The sequence below is a fragment of the Epinephelus moara genome, chromosome 18 (genome assembly GCF_006386435.1).
Source record: "Epinephelus moara isolate mb chromosome 18, YSFRI_EMoa_1.0, whole genome shotgun sequence".
Lineage (NCBI taxonomy): Eukaryota > Metazoa > Chordata > Actinopteri > Perciformes > Serranidae > Epinephelus > Epinephelus moara.
Window position 1 is genome coordinate 675,074 of NC_065523.1, and position 23,998 is coordinate 699,071.

At 42.5% G+C, this 23,998-nt stretch overlaps 1 protein-coding gene across 2 annotated transcripts in view; it reads left to right on the forward strand.

The window, feature by feature from the left end:
* Nucleotides 1-1,837: 1,837 nt before the first annotated feature.
* Nucleotides 1,838-23,998, forward strand: part of scaf1 (SR-related CTD-associated factor 1) — a 40,519-nt gene continuing 18,358 nt past the window's right edge. The window contains exons 1-4 of one of the 2 annotated variants that reach the window (XM_050070233.1): nucleotides 1,838-1,976; nucleotides 7,630-11,164; nucleotides 13,830-13,912; nucleotides 17,148-17,381. In XM_050070233.1, coding sequence (XP_049926190.1) covers nucleotides 7,729-11,164; nucleotides 13,830-13,912; nucleotides 17,148-17,381 — 3,753 coding nt within the window. In that variant the 5' untranslated portion in view covers nucleotides 1,838-1,976; nucleotides 7,630-7,728. Of the gene's footprint in view, nucleotides 1,977-7,629; nucleotides 11,165-13,829; nucleotides 13,913-17,069; nucleotides 17,382-23,998 lie in introns of both variants that reach the window. The other variant, XM_050070232.1, reaches the window with a different exon arrangement.

Below are 23,998 nucleotides of genomic sequence, written 5' to 3' on the forward strand. Positions count from 1 at the left end.
ATGTTAGTTTGTCCAAATACTTATGAGCCCTTAAAGTTGGGGGACTGTGTGAAGAAATGGTTGTAATTCCTACACGGTTCATACTACATTTTTGAAAAAAGCCTTAAATGAAAGCTGAGAGTCTGCACTTTAAGCAGGTATTCATTGTTTCATTTAAAACCCATTGTGGTGGTGTACAGAGCCAAAATGACGACAACTGTATCATTGTCCAAATATTTATGGACCTGACTGTATATACACACATCGATTAAAACAAACAGAGGTTATCAGTGGAAAAAAAATGCGAAATCAAACTCAGTTAGACCTCGCACTCATTTCTAAAGGCATCATATAACTGCATTGAAGTTTTTCTACAGTTTGGATCTCACAATTAATAGCAGCACATCAGCACAATTTGACCTCTGAATCTATCAGAAGTTGCACATTGAAAAGACTCCAGATGTGGAAACAATGAATTGCCTCTTCGGCACCACTTAACCAGGTTTCAATAACTGCTCCAAATATCCTAAACAAAACTCCTTTCTTCTTTCCCGGAAGCAAAGCTGAAGCTTGAGTTAACTTTTAAATCATGTTTGAAATGTCAGTGTTTCCCATAACGGGGAGGAAAATAGCAACAAGTGGCTTCACAGTTAAATATTTTGTGTAAAAATATTAATGTGCGTGATTTAAAATGCATGGTATTTACATGGCTTAAACAAGCATCTATTTACAAATGCATAAGGGAGAGCAATGAACAGTTGTTGTTTTATTTCTAGAACTTACCTTTCTTTTACACTTGCCCCAAGAAGTGGCAGAAGTGAAATGTTCCAATGTAATTGTAACAGGCAGAGGGTTAGTTGTAACACTTGCTGGAAAGGTCCGTTGATCATGATTAATTAAAAACCATTCTATCTACATACTATAGTTCGAGTCTCTTTATGGATCTGTCTATGATAGAAAGGCTGTCCAAACATTTTCCATCCCTCATCTAACCACTAATGCCTCATGAATGGAAAGGTCAACACATGAATGAATAAGTAGTATGTGTGGATATGATATCGTTTTCTATTCTCTCTTTTCATCCATGATAGATTGATGGATAGATGTTTGTAGATACCTATCTCTCCATCTACTTCGGGGTAAGGACAGGGGCGTATTTAGTCATTTTGGGGCCCAAGGCAAAGACAGGCATGGGGCCCTCCAGATCCTTTTATTCATCCCTGTTTTCAATCCTTATTGTACAAAGACACTTAAAAAGGTGTTTTTAAGTGTCTTTGTAAAAGCCATAATAAAATAAAGGCTTTTAATGAAGTAATCAAGCTACCCTTTTTCTTTCCCTACTCCATGCAAGAGTGCCTGAAGTTTGTTTTTTCGTCCTTGGTAAGATTTTGAGCCCTCTTCTTCAAGAGCACCTGCATTTTTCTTTGAGTTTTTGGACAATATGGGTCCTTGAGCACACCACTACCTCTTTTCTCAAGTAAAAACTCTAACCATAAGTGTATGAGAAGTTTTATGGGGCCCTCAGAAACTTGGGGCCCCAGGCAACCACCTAGTTTTGCCTAATGGTAAGTCCCCTCCTGGGTAAGGATAGGTATCCATTAGGGATGTATCATAATATGGCATGTCATATAGCTTAACTCAAGCCACTGAATTTTAAATGTTGTTGTTTTTATTGCCTCAGGTAAATAAAAAAATGCAAAAAAAAAAAAATCCATCGCAATTTTCTTAGTGTGGACATCTCTAAATTGAATTAAACTAAAATGTGATTTTGCAGAGAGCGCTGATGACTGTGACTTGGCACAAAACTCTATTTCCCATCGCCCTTTGCTGTCCAATGTGAGGGGAAGGAAGATGGCGGCGATTGATGGAGTGGGACTGCTGCTGTTGCGCTTTTAAAACGACAAAAACAGAAGCAGTTAATGCTGAATTTTAACGGTTGATTAAATGTAATGCAAGACGGTGGCATTGATCTGAGATTGCACATTACCGGACTAAAGGTAAGGCTAATTCATTAGCACACAGCCCACTGTTGCTGCCTTTGGCTAACAACGTTAGCTACTTTAAGCGAAATGAACAGTGAAGCTAATGTAAGCTAGCTAGCTAGCTAGCTATCTGCTGCCGACACGTCTTTACAACCATTTCACAAATCAGATGTATTAGCGAGAAGCGATCCAATTGGATTACAGATAATACAATGCATGTGGCGTTAGCTGCAAAGATGTTCATTTTGACAGCCTCCGTTAACCCTAAAGCCTTAGCATCAAGGCTCATCTTAACACTGGCTAAGACTCAGCACAGAAACGATAATTGTACAGAAAAGTATTGAACACGAAAACACAATGTTTACTCATTTATTTCCCGTCAACGAGAGCCAGAAATTACACATACACTGACAGTGTACGGTAACGTCACACAGAAAAAAGAAAATTTGCTAAAGCTTAATAAAAGAGTGTCAGTTAAAAGTCAATGTCTACACAACATCGCAAAATGGGTTATAGAGAAGTAACGTTACATACATTTGTTAATACACTCAAGAGCAGTTTTTGCCATGATGCACTGTCCAACACTGGATTTACTCTCTGCAAGCCGTCTTGAATAGCAAAGATAAAGCATGGATTGCTCATATTATTTGATATTAATTACTAATTCAATGCTAGCGTGCTGCTTCGATCTGTTCCTTACCTCGCACATTTTGCAAGCTTTATTAGAGTTTAACTTGCATTGAAATCTTAGTTGTAAACAGAGTGCAACTGGAACTTCTGTCTTTGAGTAAATGGAGATCTTCAGACTTAACCTGTTTGATTTTTGGTGTGTCTAAGGGACACTCATATTGAAGTTGCTATATCTCTAGAGACCCTGTTCCTTAGATGCAAATTACCTATTAAAGGCAAACTATGCCCAAAATTCATACATGTTATTTCTATGATCTGACTAAGACAGTTCAAATATATCAGTAAACATGAACATCTCTCTCCCAAATCCAAAAACTATTGTGATGTCATTGGATATAAAGTTGGGAGATTCCCAAATAGATGAACTGGTTTGGCTTTGCCCAGAGCTCCTGCCTATCTGGTGGCGGAGGTCCGGCGGTGGATAAATAATGATATGATTATTGTATTTTTTGATAATAATGTCTGAAGTCATTAAGCCCTTCATTTAGTGCTGCACGATTAATCTAATCGCAATCGCGATGTCAGTCTGTGCGATTACGTAACTGCATAAAAGGCTGCGATTTGCGATTTAATGTAGGCTAAATAAATGTTAACGTGTGTGCCTGTGAACGTGACTGCCTCTCCTGTAGTGTGTGGAGTTTGTTGACATCACGCCCACAAGCTATCCTGGTGCGTGCAGCCGGCGTGCAGCAGTGACCAACACAGACGCTGAAGAAGAGCATGAGCTCGACCATGAACAGGCTGAGTTGGTGGCGAAAAAAACGTCTGTTACATGGCGATACTTTGGATTCAGGTACGGCGACGTTGAACAGAAAGACGTGCTGTGTAAGTGTAAAAGTTAAATTCGCCACGTCCCGTGGCAACACGACCAATCTATATCAGCACTTGAGACGGGACGTGGCGACTTCAACTTTTAAACTTTTACACAGCACGTCTTTCTGTCCAACGTCGCCGTACCTGAAAGACGTGCTGTGTAAAAGTTTAAAAGTTAAAGTCGCCACGTCCCGTGGCAACACGACCAATCTATATCAACACTTGAGACAGCACAGGACAGGGAAAAGTAGGAAAAGTGCATGCGAGAGAAAGCCGAGCCATGTAACGTTAAAGACAATGAGACAACTGAAAGCCGCCAGAGCCTCATAAAACAACATCCAAGCACAGTTAAGCAAACATTTGTAAGTGTCACAGGGAAATCATGGACTCCATAACAAATGAAAAATTGAGCAATTTTGCTCGGGTTCGGCCCACTCAACATGCTGCTGTGTTGTGCTATGACGCTGGAATTTGTCATTTACGTGACAACGCCTGAACGCAACATATGCTCGCTCCGCTGTGTTTACAGTTCTGTGCTGCGCTGCTGTGTGAGCAGCATGTTTGACTGTGCTCAGTCTGTTGATGGTCATTGACTCACTGTCTGTCCATAACAATAACTGTCAGGTCAGTGCCTCCCTAATATAATGTAGGGGACACACTGAATCAAGCAAAAAGACTCATGATACCATTTATTTATTACATTTTATTGTAATTATATTGTAATCGCAATCGCAAATCCAATTTCAACACATCAAGGAACAGGCTGCAATCGCAAATCGCGATATTGTCCACCATAATCGCAATCGACATTTTTCCCAAATCGTGCAGCACTACCTTCATTACACTACTTTGAATGAGCATAAGTTTTATCATATACATTTATGAAACAACCGTTAAAATAACCTGTCCTCACTTTATTTATTTTTTTTAAATAACTGCGTCAAAAGCCTTTGTACCATATAAGATATATCATAATTTCCACTCTAATTTTTATCTTATATTGCTGTGAAAACCAACAAATTTCTTTTTCAAACAGCTGTATTTATTCAAGTTTCTCACCAAAAGTACATTTTACAATATCACATTGAACAAATCATGAGATCGTAATAATTTACGTTCACCATAACCCTTAACATAACTCATGCAACAATTCCGGGAAGAAGGGTAGAAAGAGTAGAAATCACAGCGTTGTATCAGTGGGTTACAACACCTAAGCAATAAAATCAGGTCTACACCTGCAGAAAGGCTCAATAGCTGATTAACTATCACAGAACATGAGGATGATTGATTCATTTCACAGTTGGCATCCAAATATAATTGCGTGAAAAAAAAAAAAAAGATACTGGTGAGAATTACAATTCTGCAATCATTGAAAAGGTCCTTCTTAAAAGGACAAGTCTATGTAACTCAGTGTAACCTCTGTTAGCTGTTAATTGTGGCCACTAGCTGCTAAGTGCTAACACCTAATGTTAACTAGTTCTCCACCTGCCAATTTCAACACATCAAGGAAACAATGGAGTGCGTCCTCTGACATGAGGATAGTGAGTTTACTGAGTCCTTTTGTCCTGAAAGTGGCACAGGGGAGATCTCTGTTCTTACGAAAACTTCTGTCTTTTATTTAATTTTATGATTATTATTATTATTATTGTTTTAATTAATTTATTACTTTTATTTTTAGGGCTGTAGTCAACTAAAGAAAATCTTGGTCGACTAAAGTCGCACATAATCAACTAATCAATTAGTTGTGGGGAAAAAAAATCTGCACGTTATTTTTACTTCTGCGGTGGTGTGTCTGTGTCACTCTGCAGTTACACCTCCAAAACACTAGTCGGCGGTGGAGGACTGCGTTTAGTTCAAATCAAACTTTATTTATATAGGCTAGTTGATTCAAAACACACATTAAATATGGCTTAATAGAGACAATTTCAAACACAAGTATGCAAACTGGCTTCACTATAAACCAGCCGCCTTCCCTCTTCCCCGTGTGACACGGTTACGGGCGGTTTTCCAAGCCACTGTCGGCATAATGAATATAACAGCCGGGGTCCACAGCGTAGCGTTGCGGCGTATTCATATGGGCTCCACTGACTGCGTACGGAAGCGACACGTAGAGAAGCCGAGCCGAGAGGCTGCATGTAGGCTGCATGAAATGTTAAAGCATTTTCCACCTAAGTTATTACATATATTTGAGTAATCTACAAGTTTACTGTACTGTTTGTCATCTACTCGCTTTCAAATGTCCGCCACGGACATTTACACAATGTCACGGATAAACATGGGTAAATGCATGAAAAGAAATCATCACATATCACCTCTGATAATGGTTTATTCATTTAAAAACACACTGTGCTCGTTTAGCACACATATTTCATGTAGTTTTTATCTGCTAGAGGGTCGCGTAGGGGAGCGTAGCGCGACAAAAATAGAAGAGCATCCTAAAATAGAGAGTTGTCTCGCCGCTCCCGTTGCCGGTGGAGTCGCTGTAATTGATTAACAGGGGGGCGAGCTGCTACAGGACTCGCGCTGCAGACGTGTTGAGCCGCTGACGTGCCCGGTGGATCTCGGCCATAAGTCCCACTGTTGGCAGGGTGGAAATAAGTCAAAGTGTGGCGGAGGCAGGGACGGTTTTTGCTATGGGCAATGTGGGCGACCGCCCAGGGTGCAATCTATGTGAGGGCGCACGAGCGCCCTCCAAAAAAACCCAAAACAAACAAACAACAACAAAAAAAACTCTCCAGTTTTCTAGACTACCACTCATTTCTAGACTACCGCTCATTTCCACGTCAAGTCAAGTAAGTTATCACGGCGGTTGTGGGTTGAACGGGGGTCAGACAGGAATACAGCGGAGGATCATAGTGCGCAAGATAACGGCTTACCACAACAGAGAAGTCCGACTCCAGGTCCAGTAATTTCCTCTTTCGTTGGTGTCATGACTGCCCAGTAGTACCTGGACAACCGAGGCGTGGCGGCACACAGGTATGTAGCGTGTCAGAGGAGAAATGAGCCATTCACATTTCTCTCTTGTGGCAGCCAGGTAACGGTCCACAAACCTCACCGCACTTTAGGGAGTGTTGTTTACTTATGAAGGGAGTGTCAGGGGAGGAGGGTGGCTGGTTGATTTTTATCTTATTTATTTATTTTATTTTGATCCCCCCTATGTTAATCACTTATTGATACAGTTAGGGACCGTTCTCCACGGCCAGGCTGTTGGCTGGGTGTGAATAAGTCAAAGTGTGGCGGAGAAGAGGGACCGGGAAAAGAGGCTCCGTTCTCCCCGCAGTTAGGGACGGTACCGCTGCTGGGCAAGGTGGAAATAAGTCCTGCAGAGTTTCAGAGGACCTGGAGAATGTTTTAGGATAGTAATAACATTATATAAGATAATCATATTGCAAAGATAATATATATAAGATAATAACATTAAAGACAAAATTAAATTGCAATACTTTTTCAAAACTTGGTGATTTTACCTTTCTCTACATTTTGTATACAAATTCATTAAATCATTTTGCTTGTAAATGTCTATTTGCATCACGTTTATTACGGAAAACACATTATTTGATCAATTTACATTGTGCCCCTAAAGTTCTTTGTGCGCTCCTTACTTTTTCAACTTAGGAGCACATGTGCTCCTTGGGAAAAAAGTTAGCGTCAAGCCCTGCTTTGTGTTGCATTATTTTTGTATGAAAAGTACTATATAGATAAAGTTTGATTGATTGATTGGGACGACAGGATACTGTTAGTCATCAAGTCCCACTTTTTATCCTGATGTGACACAACAAAAAAAACACTGGTCACTGCCATCTGTGAATGTCATCTTATTTGCTGACAGGCAGAGGGCAGTCAACAAGGCAATTATTGGCCGATTAATTGCTGCACCCCTATATCTCTGATGAGCTAGTATGAGCCAACAGCATTGGTTTTGCCAGTGTATTGGTTGAGCTTTGATATGGACAAACTGGATGTCACTCATTATCTAAAAAAAACCCATTTCATTTCCTCAGTTGTAGTTGATCCAAATTAACCAGCTTATATCCCTGCAGAATCATTTTCACACTCTAAGTGTTCACAAATGATAACCCAGTCTACATCAGCCTCTGTGCTTTTAACATTTCCAGTTAGATTTTCATTAAAATAAAGACTGCACATGTTCTGCCTTTTCTGCTAGGTTTATTCCTGGATGACATTATTCCGGCGTGGCCTTGCCCATCGCTGCTGGCCTCCAGGACCTACTGTGTGAACTCTGCACTGCTAGTATTCCTGGCCCATGGACTTAACTCCAGCATCAGGCTTCAAAAGGAGGCCTGCTGCCTCCTCTTCCCCAAGTGGAGTTAAAGAGATTTCCAGAAGCCCTCTTGCCTGCTCTCCCTCCTTGTCTTTGTCATCTCCTTCATCTGATCCGTCTTCGCCCCTGTCTACATCCTCCTCTGTTTGTGCCAACTCGTCAGTTTATCAGAATCATGTCAAAGGTCAGACACAAGGGACAGAGCTGGCCAGGGTATCCTCTACTTCTACCTCTGTAACAATGCAGTCTTTCTCCACACCCACACCCAGCACCAGCTCCTCAGAATCCTTTCCTCACACGTCTGTGCAGCCACCCGTTGATTGTGAAGAAGAGAAAAGAGAGATGTATGATCCTTTCCATCCAACTGAGGGAGTGAAGGGGGAAGAGGGGGATGGGGAGAAATATGACCCATTTGACCCCACTGGTTCCCCAGCATCAGATGCTGATGATGGAAGTGGTAAAGTGAGGGGGATGAAAAGAAATGCTGAGAGAGGAGATCAAGAGGAGAAAGAGGAAGAACCTCCAGATTCCACAGACACATTGACTGACCTGCCAAGCCCCTGTCTGACCACCCAGCACCCTCTAAGGAGGAGAGTGGACTGTAGCACCACCAAAGCTGGAGAGCAGAGGGAGAGTGCTGACTCCGATCACTCCGAGATAGAGGAGGGAGAGATAGTTGGGGCTGCTGACAGAGATGGAGGCAACAAGAGACCTGCAGGAGAAATCCTTCCCCTGAATTCTCCCAGCGTCTCCTTCTTTGGTTCAAAGCCAGAGCGCATCCTCCGGGTGCTGGATGGGGATGGCTTTGTGTCAGTGCGTGCAGAGAGCAACTGGGAAGTGGACAGAGAGCCCAAGGAGGAGCCTGTCGTAGGAGTAGAGGATCTGAGAAGGAAGCTGGTCAGCAGACGGAAGGAAAGATATCTCTCCTTTCCTGCTTCTTCCCCACTCTCTCCTCAGCCAACACCTCCTCCCTCCCATCCTCCAGCTTCTACACCCTCTCCCCCTCTCACACCTCCGATGGAGCAAAGCAGCAAGAACCGCAGCAAGTCCTCCAAGAGCTCCAAGGATCGTGAACGACAGAAAAGCAAGGATAGGAAAGCTGGGGAGAAGGAGGAGAGAAGAAAGAAGAGTAGGAAGGACAAAGAGGGAGGTCGGGAGAGGAGCAGAGAAAAGGAGCGAGGGCACAAGAGAGGGAAGGAGGTTAAAGGAAGGAGGAGCACCAGGAGCAGTAGCCGGAAGAGGAAGAAAAGACAGCACAGCAGCCCAGAGGCCTCACGATCCTGTAACTCTTCAGGAAGAGGCAGCCACACTAGACACTCCTTTTCCAATCTATCAGAAGAAAGACACAGAGAGAAAAAAAGAGATAAAGACAGAGGAAGAGAGAGAGACAGGGAAAGGGAAAGGGACAGAGACAGTGACAGAATGCAACACCGGACCAGTAGCCATAGAAGAGATGGAAGAGATCGAGATTCTAGCTCCAGAAGGGAGGAGGGGGAAAGGAAGGGAAGACAACATTCAAGCAGCAGAGAGCGGGGCATTTCAAAGAGGTCCAGAAAAAGCAGGGAAAAGAGGGATGGTGATAGAGACAGGCAGCGTGAGAGGGAACGCCGACGGGACGGTCGTCCTGTTGTTCCACCATCTATCCAAGACCTCAATGGGTCTGACCTCTTTGCCATTAAGAGAACTATCACGGTCACCACCACCACAACCACCACCACTGTACCCGGCTCCCCAAGACTTGCCCCAACCTCCCCGTGTCGGCCCACACAGGACTCTGACAAGCCCCACAAGAGGAAGAAGAAGAGAAAATGGCACTCAGCTGGAGAGATGGACGACCAGGGAAGTTGTCACAGCCAGTCACAGTCACTCTCACCACCAAGGTATCACAGCTACGAGTCAGACCGCTATTCAGACAAATTGGAGATTGACGTGTTGTCTTTGGATGGTGAGGCTTTGGACTCAGACTACCCATCTTTGGAGGATACACCTCCCGCTGCCCTGCCTCCAGAGCCACTCGTCCCCAGCCCCAAAATTAAAACTACCCCAAAGACTGGACGACATCACCCAAAAAAGAAATCTCGCACAATAAAGAAAATTGGTCAGTCAGAATCCTCCTCCTCCTCTTCCAATAGAACCAAAAGCAAATGCCTCTCCTCACTGACAGTCACTTCAGGCTCTGCCTCCGCCTCATCTGGCTTTCCCTCAGCAAAGCGAGGTAGGAAGATGGGAAAGGACAAAGACCGTGACAAAGGCAGCAGAAAGGATTTGGGTCGCTCTGGCAAATCCAAGAAAGAGAGCAGCAGCAGTCAGAAAGGCAAGCTCCAGTCGAAAGTCTCTGTGCTGGTACGTGAGGGTGTGAGCAGCACCACAGGGGCTTCTGTTGGGTCAGGAAAGCTGGGTATGGACCTCCTAGGACCAGGAGGTGCAGGGGGTGTTGCTGGGGGCTCTGTGGTGGGTGGCTCAATAGCGGTAGTCTTCTGCAGGGACAATGAGAGCAGGTCTCCATTCCTCAAACCTTGCTCAGAGCCACTGTCACTGGGCAGCCGCAGTAAAGATCTGGCCAGTATGGGAAAGCGAAGTAGCCTGGTTGCACCACCATCCTCCTTAACCAGTCCTGCAGGACTTAAATCCAAAAAAACAAAACCAAGCTCCATCACATCCACTTCTTCCTCTGCCTCCTCCCCATCATCAACTCTGGCAACCAAGCGCCGTCGTCGTCTTGCCAAGAAGACAAGAGAAAAGACTGTGGCTGTAGGGTTGACAGCTGGAGACGACAGCCAAACAAAAGCACTGTCTGAGGGCTGGGGTGGAGCCTCCTTAGATGTTCAGTCAGCCAGTGGAGATGGGAGCAAGTCAGTCAGTCCACATACTAGCCAAGCTGGCCCTGCGCCCTGTTCCTCCTCCTCTTCCTCCTCCTCTTCCTCCTCTACCAGTGTACTTCCACCCTCTTCCTCGCCACCCCACACACCTCCACCGTCTATGGCTCCAATGCGGGACACCAGGGAGTCTTCGCCAGACTCTCAGACTGTGGACAGCAGCTGTAAGACTCCAGACCCATCATTCCTAGCCGAGGACTGTCCAACTCAAACCACCCCCACACTCCCGGCATCCAGTCCGTCCAGCCTTTCCACCCCCCAGGGAGCTGGCCTCAGCATTGCCTTGTCTACACTCTCTGCCAAGCCCTGTACTCCAGATGACGCAACCAAATCCCTGGCCTCGCCCCCGTGCTCGTCCTCTTCCGCAAGCTGTGGTCTCACTTCCGTTTCCCTGCCTCTATCATCTTCATCAGAACCCTCTTCCTCCTCTGTGTCTTCCTCGTCTGCTAGTAAGCCCCCCCCTCCCCCCCCTCCAGCAGCGCCTGCCCTCCCCTGGAGTCTGCAGACCGGGGTGGACTGCACAACTGGAGGAGTTCTAGCATGTGAGTTCCTTCCAGTAATGTATACCATGTTATTACCAAACATTTACACCTTATTTGGGCATACAAATGACTACATTATAAAGTGAAATGAGTACTTCACCCACAAATCAGTCATGTTGTTTTACCTTGAATTTGTGAAGAAAACGTTCTTTTTCTCACATGACTTCATGAAAAATGGCAAACGTGTTGATTTATTGATCAACTGGGGACCACTTTTAACTACAGCAGAACTATATCAAAACATTCGTTTACTAACTCGCACACAAAGATTTTACTGGAACATTTATTTATTTATTCATGTGGGTTATCTTGCACCAGCTGGCACCCAGGAGAGAGCCATAACTGCACAGGTTTCTTCAGTTTTGTGAACAACAACAGTAACTCAGAGTGAGATTCAGTTTCTGTATACAATATTTATAGTTTGACAAAATACAGCCTACGACAAATTACACATTTAAACAGTTCCCAAATACAAAAAATGTCCCCTGGGATAAATCAACAGGCGATTTTCTTCTCTTTCCGTTTTTCTTTATTTTCCTTTTTTTCCCTACCTGGACCTTTAAGCTCTGCCATTTTGCCTCTGATCATCACGCTGTAACCTGTGACAGGCTGTGATGCTATGATAACTGCTGCACGTTCACATATATGTAGTTGTTTGTCAAGCCGCATGTAGGTTTACATTACGAAAGATTTAATCACTTGAAGACACTGACTCCTGTGTGTACATGGCAAGAGAGGAGAGGAAGAGACGCTGTGCTGCTGCCGGCAGAGTCACTGAATGAGTTTACTCTGAAGTGAGGGTAACTCGGGGTAACTCGCTTTAGAGTCTGAGAAGTCCTGGGCTGTTCATAAAACATCCAGGACGCCCAGGCCTGATGACGCCACAATTAATTCCATGTTACTGAAGTAGCTCTTCTTTTTGGAACCACCGTGGAGTCAGTAATTATTTTGCTTTCAGCCATGCTTGTTGTTGCCGTGGGTAACAGTATGACGTCAATATGTCAACAAGTCAAAATATTGTGACTAGTGTTGTCACGATACCAAAATCTTTGTTTCGGTACCAATACCAATATGAATTTCGATACTTTTTGATACTCTTCGGTACTTTTCCTAAGGAAAAGTCCTTTTGGATACAAACCTTTAGAACAATAAATAGTAGGGGTGTAACTGTACAAAAAAAATCATGGTTCGGTAAGTACCTCGGTACGGACGCCACGGTTTGGTAACTCAAATGTTCCACCAAGTTTGTGTTGTCTCGTGTTGTCTACCTTTGCGAGGCAGACTTTCTCTTGTCTTTTTTCACGTGCGCCAGCTGCGAATGTTGATACAGGTGTTGTCATACACACCACTTGCGCAATCTGTGCTCCAATAGGAACAAGAAAGGCGTTTGCGTGCATAAATGAGTAAAATAAATTAACTAAATTAATGAATTGAATCAGTTTCAAAGTACCGGTATTTTCCAAATGCAGTATAGTACCGTATGGAATACTCTAGTACCGCGGTACTATTTTAGTACCGGTATACCGTGCAACACTAATTGCGACTATCACACAATGAATTTTTCATATGATATTAAAAATTATACGAGTATTGTCATGAATGAGATGATATGGCCCATTTCTAATATGGATATATTGATATCGGTTATTGGCAAAACGAGTTGTTATTTATTGGCATATCGGATATCAGAAAAAAAAATTCCAATATCGTGCATCCCTAAAAACAATATGAATTCTTCACGAATAATAATGCGGCATGAGTAATTGATATAAAAACGGTCATTTTGTGGGTGAAGTATTCCTTTTTATACACTTTATTTTATAGACAACTACCAGATTTTGGTCATTTAATTTTTATCATATAAATAAACAATGTTCAGAGGCTTGAAATGGACCCTTGTGACAGAAATTCATCTTTTCAAGTTTTGTTACCTTTGATCTTTGAAAGTGTTTTTGTTATTACAGTGTGGTAATGCACTGCATGAATTTCAGATTAATATGCACTTTGAACTTGGAGTGACCGATGTGTTTTTATCAGGGCTAGTACTATTAGTAATCAAGGGGACCGATAACTGAACTGATATACATTTGCAGTAAAAATGAAACTCTTAAAGGAATAGTTCAGATTTTTTGAAGTGGGGTTGTATGGGGTGCTTATCCATAGTCAGTGTATTATATACAGCAGATGTCTGTCAGTACGCCCCTAGTCTGAAGAAGCAGGCTGAAGTCTGACATGGAAGCTCAGCAATGTACTGCTGTGGAGGGGTCAGCAACAGAACGTATATTAGCCACCTAAAAGATGACTATCTGTTTAAGTAAGCTATATTAAGAGTATTTTTTAGCGCTTTACCTTTCCATCAGACAGCCTGGTCTGACGCAAAAGCAGTTAACAGCTTTAGTTCCCCATCTATGCTCTCATCAAAGCCACCAGCCTCCAAAAAACCTTCTATTGCTGCTTTAATTAATTAGTTAGTTTGTGTTATTTTGTGACTTTGGTGAATCTGAACTAACCCTTTTAAATGCCAAAGTCACACAACAACACAAATAAACTAACAGTTGGAGGCAGTCTTCGACCAGCAGCTCCTGTGTTCAGCTATGTTAAATCACCGTTTTTCTCAATAGAGTCCTTTTCATGACATAATGGTCTTTCTCATTCTTCCTCTCAGTGACTGCTCTGCTTTTTAAAATGGAGGAGGCCAATATCGCCAGCAGGACGAAAGCACAAGAGTTCATTCAAGCAACCAGCCAGGTGAGAAAGTAATGCTGACTGACTGTCTTAACCAAAGAACAAAATTAGCACCATCCTCCAGCCAAAACTGGTTAATTATGCCACAGGGAATGGCTGGTAACATTTGAACAGTCTCTAGCCATTACGGATGTCCCGATTAAAGTTTTTTTTGACGCCGATCTGAGTCATTTGATATGGAGTATCTGCAGATACTGAGTCCCAATCCAATACTTTTTTCCGAAATGATACAGCTGCGAAGTACCTTAAAGTTATTAAAATCATTCCGATGTATATGTCTGATTGAATAGCTGCAGTGCAATGCATTTTTTTTTTTTTTAAAAACCTGCTTTTAAGCTGCCCTTGAATGTTTCATTTTTCCTTTTATTTTATTTATTTTTTATTTATTTTTTACAAAAAAAAAGTATAAAATCACAAACCTTCTTTTTAATCTTTTTGGCCTTGTCACTGTCTCAAGGGATTTTATCCTCCCTTTTAGAGAGTATCCTTTAGTGTTTGTTGCTTCAGTGCAGCATTTGTTACCTGATTGAAGTGTATTCTGTTGACTGTGTTCTTTCGTCATCTGTTCATGCATTACATTAATAAATTAGTCTGCTCTTATTGGCTCTTAGCTTGTGGGGCTTTTGTTGTACTTACAGTGGCGTGTTGAATGTGACAGACCACTGTCTGTCTCTCCTCCGCCCACGGTGAAACATGATGCTCTGGAGATGCCACAAAGTAAAAGACAAGAGACTCTCACACTGAGCTGAAACGAGTGCTCATAATTTTGGTAAATAACATAGATAAATATCGCGTTTTGCTGTTGTTTATGGTGTGTGGTGTTTCGCTTTGGCCGAGGCTCAGCCCCTGCTCTTACACATACAGGAGCTCAGCAGAAGGGAGACAGACAGCGGAGACTTGAAGACTTGTAGACAGCTCCACTCGTTTCCCCGCTGTGCGTGAAACCATCAAGGGTAAAAATACCTGCGTAACAGTTAATGTTAAACGAAGGATCAGATCAGGCTCTATAAAGCTCAATATAGCTGATCCTGATCAGTTAAAAAGTGCCTTTATCGGCCGCGATACTGATCTTTGAGATCAGATCATCTCTATAAGCCCTTTGGCCAGTGGACAAAATTTTTTATTTTGTACCCAGAGTCTTAAGCCATCATTCACCTCAGTCTTCATTTGAAAATAGCTTTTAATGTAATCAAGAGGAACCTTAAGGGCATTAAAAAAACAAACAGTATGTCTGTAATTTGGCTGTTTTCTATTGTCGAAAAAAAGCAAAGGCAAGCTTCAGAAACACTGGCCTTCATTTATGAAATGCGAATACGAAATTTGAGTCAGTGTGGACTTGCAGTGCAGCACAATTAATCTGGCTGAGTTGAAGTACTGTTCTTGAACCACAATCTGACTTGTATCTAAGTATTTGCAGCTACATATTATTTACTTAAAAATGTATAGTCGCTATATGGAGGTGCTCTCTATCATAGCTGGCAGCTGCCTGGCGTTGTGGGACTATCTCTAGGCTGACCGGAGGTTGGACACCATTGGTGGCTGGCTCCAATATATCTAGGCTATTAATGTTTCTTTTTTTTTAACACTGACAAAACCAAAGCATGTGTAGTTCATTTGTCATTAAAATAGCACAAAAAACTGCAACAGAGTAATTATTTAAATACTAGTAGTATGGATTATTACATTTGTACTGTTGCGGCGGCTCAGGTGGGTAAGACACAGGTGGTAAGTCCGTCTCTCCTCATTCACTTGTTATGCTGAAATGGAAGCAGACCCTATATGAGCGGCCACACTCTTCTAGGTCTGGGTCAATTATAAGCTTTAATATGAATTACAGTTACAACAATATCAATATTACATAATATATAGGCTAGTATTATGTCCTGCCAAACAGCATTCCTTCCTCTCTTTTGCTTGTATTATTTTGCTGTGCAGTTATAAAACAAGAATTCGAAGATATTTTCTTTAATATGCAGGGCTGTACAGTGCGACATATATGTCGCACGTGCGATGGAAAAAAATGTTTGTGCGATGAATTTATTTGCCTAGTAGCATGCGTGCGACAGACTGCTTACGAGCTGCTTGTGTGTGTGTGTGGTCTGTTTTTTTTCTCGTTTTTTTACAAGAGGACAAGATCGTTCACTGCTGTGCATCGTCTGGCAGCCAGGTGAGTTGGTTCATTAGTGTAATGAACGGAGGGAAAGCTCTTGTCATCGAGTGTCGTTGTCTCTGTGGGGAAGGCGGGGCTATGGGCTACACACACACACACACACACACACACACACACACACACACACACACACACAGTGCGATCTTCGTGAGGGGGAGACAAGGCGGAGAAAGAAAAAAACAGTTGAGCGTAAGAGAAAGACAAGGAACTTGTTCCTAAACCAAATGCCACGGCCCCTGTGTGGGAGTGTTTTGGAATTAAACCAAATGACAGAGTGGAGCCCATTAATTTGGACGAGCCGGTGTGCCGGGTTTGTTCTAAAACCATCTCAACAGTAAGAGCGAATATGACCAACTTAACTGCACACCTGAGAGTGAGAGACTGACAGTCTGTTTTTTTGTATTTATAAGATCTTTATTTATTTTGGTATTTTTACGTGTTATTTTATTTAAATTTTCTTTTTTTGCATTCAGAAATATTGTTATATAAATGTTCATTTCTCTTTAAAAGGGTGTACTTGCATCATTATGCCTTTATTATCATTATATAAGTTTAAAAAATGGTCTAAAAACAGCAAAATTACAATAATAATAAAAATGGTCTTAAAAGCACAATATTGCGCAATATTATCGCCTATCGCAATAATTTCTGACACATTTAATCGCCCAGCAGAATTTGTTCTTGTGACAGGTGCTGCAAACTTTCTGGCCTGTGCTACAAAATTATCACCCTCTGTAGCACCAGTGCTATGGGCTAAAAAAGTTAACGTACAGCCCTGATATGAGGTCAAAGCCATCCTCGTTCTCAGACTGGCATGACAAGGACAGAACATTAGAGCCTCAGGATTTTGCATAGCAAAATTCGGTCAGATTGAAGAGGGTGGGTCTCTTTGTTAATTAGAAGCATGTGTTTCGTCCTATTCCTCAGAGAAATGGACAGGGAGTAAAATCTGGTATGACTGTACTGCTTTGTCTCATGTCTCTCATGCAGATTCTCACACAGGCCAATCAGAACCAGTCCCAGCAGCTTGCCCCTCCCTCATCAGCCTCCTCCTCCTCCTCCTCACAGATCCCTCCCCCTCCCTCTCTTCCTCCGCCTCCTGGTCTGAGCCCAGCCCAGTTCATCCTGCACAGCTCTCTTCCATTGGTCGGCTGCACCAAAACTCCACCCTCTCTCCTGCACCCCTCCATAGGTGGTGGATGTGCACAGACCCCGCCCCCCATCATGCCTGTGGGGCTGTCTGGAGTTACTGGGAGCTCTGGTGACACTGGTTGGGACAATGAGAGCAAAGACCCTGATAAGGTAAAGTAGAGTTTGCTCTCCTGTGTGTCATGCGGTATCTCACATAAGTGAGTACACCCCTCACATTTCAGCAACCATTTTATTATATCTTCTCAAGGGACAATACTGTAGAAATGAAACTTGGATATACTTTAGAGTAGTCAGTGTAAAGCTTGTATTGCAGTATAGATTTACTGTCCTCTGAAATAACTCGACACACGGCCATTATGGTCTAAATAGCTGGCAACACAAGTAAGTACACCTCACAGTGAACATGTCCAGATTTTGGCCAAAGTGTCAATATTTTGTGTGAACACCATTGTTATCTAGCACTGCCTTAATCCTCTTGGGTATGGAATTCACCAGAGGTGCACAGGTTGTTAGGGATACATGATAACTTTTTTTCCCCACCGATACTGATGCCGATAACGATAACCGATAACATTTTTCATAGTTTATATACACACCTGTGGTAAAGAAAGGCAAAGATGTAGTGAGTAAAGATGAATTTAACATTATAACTCTGCCTCTGACTTATCAAAATAATGTAACAGACATCACTAGGGTTGTAATCACAACAAAAACAAGAAAAGTTATGACTAAAATAAAAAACATTTATTTTTGCTTCACTCAGCTGCATCAGTCAATAAAAAAAGGCTTTACAGAACAAAAACTCTGCAAAAATAAAGTGCATCACACTTCATACAAAAATAATGACTTCTAACAAAAGCCTTGTGTTCCTTTAGAACAAAACAAAATCATTTTTCATTTTAACCCAAATAAACAAGGTTTACCTAATCCACAACAAGCCTGATTAGGTCTACATTCCCTCATAGAAGAACAGGAGTTAAAGTTCTCCGGCACAGCGCCGGATTTCCGGTGTGGCGAAGTTTCTGTCCGGCACGGGCAGAAGTGCTCTGCAGTGCGAGCATTTCACTCGCATTTGCCCCTAAAAATATATATATGTGCGAACCGGGAAAATGATTTAGGCGCACAGTGTGCGAGTAAACACAACCTACTGTTTACCATAATCGTCATCGGACGTTTTTTCATCAATAACCGATCAAATACATGTATTTTAAAACTTATCGGACGTTTTTTCATCAATAACCGATCAAATACATGTATTTTAAAACTTGCTCCTTTGGCTCTGATACAGCCGTCTCCCTGCCTGCAGTCCCCACTGCACTGGGCTTTGTAACAATGTCCCGCCTACAGCCCCCTCTGATTGGTTACATGGCACAAGTGATAGCCAATCAACACTGACGCCTGTGCATGCTTTCACATCATGTCACATTGAGACACAGAGCACAGACGGAGCGGGAGAGGCTCCGGTAAGCCAGCAGTAATTTTGAAGGTAAGGTAACAGGAACCAGACAGAAACAAAAGTTGCAATAAAAATCCTCTATGCTGAAGTTAAAAAGTCACCACCACAACATTATATGATCCATTTCAATGATGACACGCTTGCCCAGAGGCGAAATTTCGACGTAACTGCCTGTTTAATTCACATCAAGCGCAATACAATTTTGCAAACAGCCTAAATGATTTAGTTTCTAAAAATAAATAGCACCAAGGCAAAAAAGAGTCAAAAATTCTGGTAACCACTGAAAGTTTAATCTTTATTTATAAACTCATTATGCTATAAAAGTTTAATCTGAAAAGTAACTACTAAAGCTATAATCTTTTTGTTCGTTTTGATAATAGACACGTTCCTTTGCAACACATACATTTCTATTTCTTCATTTTGTGACCGCAACACCAAGCCCCCGGCTCCGGAAAAGATTTCAGATTTCAGGCACACAAATCTTCCGTGCTCCACATTTCAGGCACAAAATTTTTTCTTACTTTAACCCCTGGAAGAACCTTTACAAAGTACACTTTCAAATAGTTTTTCTCTTAACTTTAGTTTAGTTCCTGTACAAGGATCTCTCATTTACTGTCTTTTCTTTCTTTCTTAATTGTGGGCGGAGCAAGGAGAGATTTTTCTTGACAAAAAGTAGCATCTCTGCCTTCTCGTATACAATTCGGTTTCTTTTCTCATCAATTACGTGTGCAGCTGCAGAAAACAAATGCTCGCTATTGATGCTAGTGCAAGGTTGACAGGTATTTACGTGCAAGTTGGGCCAGGCTTGGGAAACGGGACTTGTTAGTTCTCCAGTATTCCAACGGTGTCTTGGGGAGGTTCTCGGGGTTCCTGGGAAGTGTGGGCTCTGACAGATATCCTGGTATCTAACAGAAGAACAAAATCACATTATTAAGATCAGGGTCCAAAACTAACACTCGCCACTCGCCAATTACGGGTAGATTTTGTCTATGGCTGGTAAATTTTTAAGACCACTCGCCACTCTGGCGAGTTATTTTTTTACCAGCGAAAAATGCATTTTTTGTTACTGGAGAACGATGCTGGTATCGGCTGGTTTCCTGGCAGACTAATGTGTATTTCAGGCAGAGATGATCTTTGGTCATGTAAGTGCGTCAGTCATAACGCCATCACAGCGCGCCGAGGTGGATAGCTGTTGTTGTTAATAGGCTCGTTCGAGATGAACTGCGCCTCACTTGGAAAGTAGACGAGAGCAGGCGGCCGCAGCAGGGGGTGGTGACAAAAAGCTGCGGTGAAGTCGGACAGTTTCCCGACAGTTTCCAGCAGCCTTCAGTCCGTACAGGAAGTCACAGACACACTTACATCCTGTCTGTAATGATGTCAATTTATTAAAAAAGTGATCAGACCCATATATCAGTTTGTTTTCAGTCTCCAGTTGTTTTAATTATGATAGATTAATTTATTAAAATACTTTACAGGTGATCTGTAGTTTATGTTCATGGTTTATCCTCCATTTGACATGAATTCTCCTGTAAATCAGCATCATATCAGTTTGACCTGTCCCCTCAGCTACACAGGCTAAATAAACTGTGTTTGACTATAAGGTTCATATTTTCAGAGGAAAAAAAAATACTAGACAACAGCTTTCATTAAGGTTCAGTCAGATACAGTCAGGGCTTCACATCTGTACACATGTTATTTTAAGAATCCTCACATCCCACTGACCACAAGTCTCTGTGTTGCTAAATACTTCAATAATTAAAAAAGTCCAGTGTTAACATACAGTAGACTCTGTATAGTTTATGATAAATGTATTTAGTCTCTGACAACTAAACTTTCCATCAGTCACACAACATGTTTTCTGTTCACAGAATAAACCTCCAAATCAGACAAATACAATCTTAATCTCTAAAATTCAACAAAAATAAAAAGTGTATCTAAAACGTCATATTGTTAAGTCAACATCTGAACCAATCAGCTGTTAGATCAGGTGAGAGCCAGGCGGTGCAGTCAGTGGAGAGCAACTGCAGCGCCTGGCTCTAAAAACTGTGGCCACCTCGCTCTCATGGTTTTATCGCCGTCCATTTTTGTAATACGTCAGAGCAAGTCGGAATGAAGTCGGACACAAAACTAACCAGCATGCATTGTGCGCCGATCGCCGGTGATCGAATCTGCGCAGGCCTGGCTCATCTCAAACGAACCTAATGTACCTCCATGCTCTGAACCCCCGTAGAAGAAGAAGAAGTAAGAAAAAGTATCATGTGGCGATGCTGGTCAGGTATTGTGGAGCCTCCCGCAAAAAAACAAAAAACTAAAGCAAAAGAACCTGCTGAGGCTGAGATTTTACCGACCGAAGACCAAGAGACAGAGGTTAATGTTGCTGTTGCTGCTGCTCCCGCTCCCGCCACCACCGCCCCCGCCACCACCGCCCCCCAGTCTCATCCACCGGCAGCATTAAGTGACTTGACTTTTTTTCCTTTAAATTATTATTATTTGGTTGGCTGGTAAAATATCTGCCTGGCTGGTAAAAAATTTCACTTACCTTTGCTAACACACATTTCACATTATTAACAGCAACGTAATGCACTAATTACATTTACGTTCTTTTTTTTACCACCCACAAAATTTAATAAATGGCCTTACTTTTTAGACAGACAAAATATTTAAAATCTCTTACTCTGTGCATCATGGTCCTCTTGCCTGCTCTCCAGCTTCTCCTGTAGCCGTTCCCTTTCTTCTCGTTTGGATGCAGGGCTGAAGTAATGGTCCTTATATCTCGGATCCAAGAATGTTGCGAGATAATACAGGGACTCTGCATCGATGTAACTAAAATGATTTTCAACGGCCTCTAACAGGGTGCTCTCCTATCTTATCTTATCTGTATCTTATCTTATCTTAAAGTTTTCACTCCGTGGTCTGTTGGAGCGGTCTTGTTTAACAGCCGCTTTAACACTTGGATAGCGGGGATCACGTCTGCAGCTGTGGCTTTAGCTTTGCTTATATCTTTGGTCAGCTGTTCACACGGATCGAGAATGGACAACATGTTTTCAGATAGGGTCCACTGATTTGCGCTCAGAATTGCAAGCAATTCATATTCTGCTCCATAAGCTGCAAGTGCTTGCTTTTGCTACAGCAGACACCTCAGCATATAAAATGTACTATTCCATCGTATTGGCATGTCTTGTTGGAGCCGTGCAGGTTTCATACCCAGTCTTGTCTGTAACTCAGCCAGACGGGAGGTAGCTAGCTGAGAGTGCTTGAAATGACCTACTATTTTCCGCCCAATTGAAATACAGTCACTTACACTCCTTTGGCTTATTACAGCCGCGTGTACGGCGAATTGTAATGTGTGCGCCATACAGCCCAGATGCGCAAGTCCACAATCATCCATAGCCTTGATGATGTTACGTCCATTGTCCCTCAGGACAACGTGCACCATCTTCTTGGATATATTCCATTGTCGAAACACAGCCTCAAATGCCTCGCAGATCGCTGCTGCTGTGTGCAACCCCAGAAAACTCCTGCGGATGCAGTGTTGTTTTGATCATGTTATAATCTCTGTCCAGCCACTGCGCTGTCAAACTTAACATGCTGACTGGACTTACAGTGCCACCAGAAAGTATTCACACCCCTTCACTTTTTCCACATTTTGTTATGTTACAGACTTATTCTAAAACTGATTTGAGTATAGTTTACTTTTAAAAAATCTACATAAAACATCCCATAATGACAAAGTAAAAACACATTTTCAGACATTTGTGTAAATTTATTGAAAATGTAAACATTTAAACATAACAGGTACATAAGTATTCACACCCTTGACTTAATATTTTGTTGAAGCACCTTTGGCAGCAATCACAGCCTCAAGTCTTCTTGGGTATGTCTCTACGAGCTTGGCAGACCTGTTTTGGGGCATTTTCTCCCATTCTTCTCTGCAGATCCTCAAGCTCAGTCAGGTTGGATGGGCAGCGTCGGTAGACAGCCATTTTTAGTTCTTTCCAGAGATGTTCGATTGGATTCAAGTCCGGGCTCTGGCTGGGCCATTCAAGGACATTCACAGGCTGCTCCTGAAGCCACTCCTTTGTTATCTTGGCTGTGTGCTTCGGGTCATTGTCGCGTTGAAAGGTGAATCGACGCCCTAGTCTGAGTTCCAGAGCACTCTGGAGCAAGTTCTCTTGAAGAATCTCTCTATATTTGGCGGCTGTCATCTTACCCTCTATGCGGACTAGTCGCCCAGTTCCTGCAGCAGAAAAACATCCCCACAGCATGATGCTGCCACCACCATGCTTCACAGTAGGGATGGTGTTAGCCAAGTGATGAGCAGTGCCTCTTCTTCTCCAGATATGACGCTTGCAGTTCAGGCCAAAAAGTTCTATTTTGGTTTCATCAGACCAGAGAATTTTGTTTCTCCAGGTCTGAGAATCCTTAAGGTGCCTTTTGGCAAACTCCAAGCGGGCTGCCATGTGCCTTTTAGTGAGAAGTGGCTTCCGTCTGGCCACTCTACCATAAAGGCCTGATTGGTGGAGTGCGTTAGTAATGGTTGACCTTCTGGATGGTTCTCCTATCTCCGCAAGGGAACACTGGAGCTCCGCCTTAGTGACCATAGGGTTCTTGTGCACCTCTCTGACCAAGGCCCTTCTTCCCCGGCTACTCAGCTTGGTCGGACGGCCAGATCTAGGAAGGGTCCTGGTGGTTCCAAACTTGTTCCATTTCCGAATAATCGAGACCACAGTGCTTTTCGGGACCTTCAATGCTGCTGAAATTCTTTTGTATCCTTCCCCAGATTTGTGCCTTGACACAATCCGGTCTCGGAGGTCTGCAGACAATTCCTTGGACTTCATTGCTTGGTTTCTGCTCTGATATGCACTGCCAATTGTGAGACCTTATATAGACAGGTGTGTGCCATTCCAAATCATGTTCAATCAACAGAATTTACCTCAGGTGGAGTCCATTCAAGTTGCAGAAGCATCTCAAGGATGATCAGTGGAAATCAGATGCACCTGAGCTTAAGTTTGAGTGTCATAGCAAAGGGTGTGAATACTTATGTACCTATTATGTTTGAATGTTTACATTTTTTATAAATTTACACAAATGTCTGAAAATATGTTTTTACTTTGTCATTATGGGATATTTTATGTAGATTTTTTTTTTAAAGAAAACTATACTCAAATCAGTTTTAGAATAAGTCTGTAACATAGCAAAATGTGGAAAAAGTGAAGGGGTGTGAATACTTTCTGGTGGCACTGTATATCACTCGTCCAAATGTTGGTGATTAGACTTATGTCCTGTACGTTGTTATGGATGGCCGTTTGAA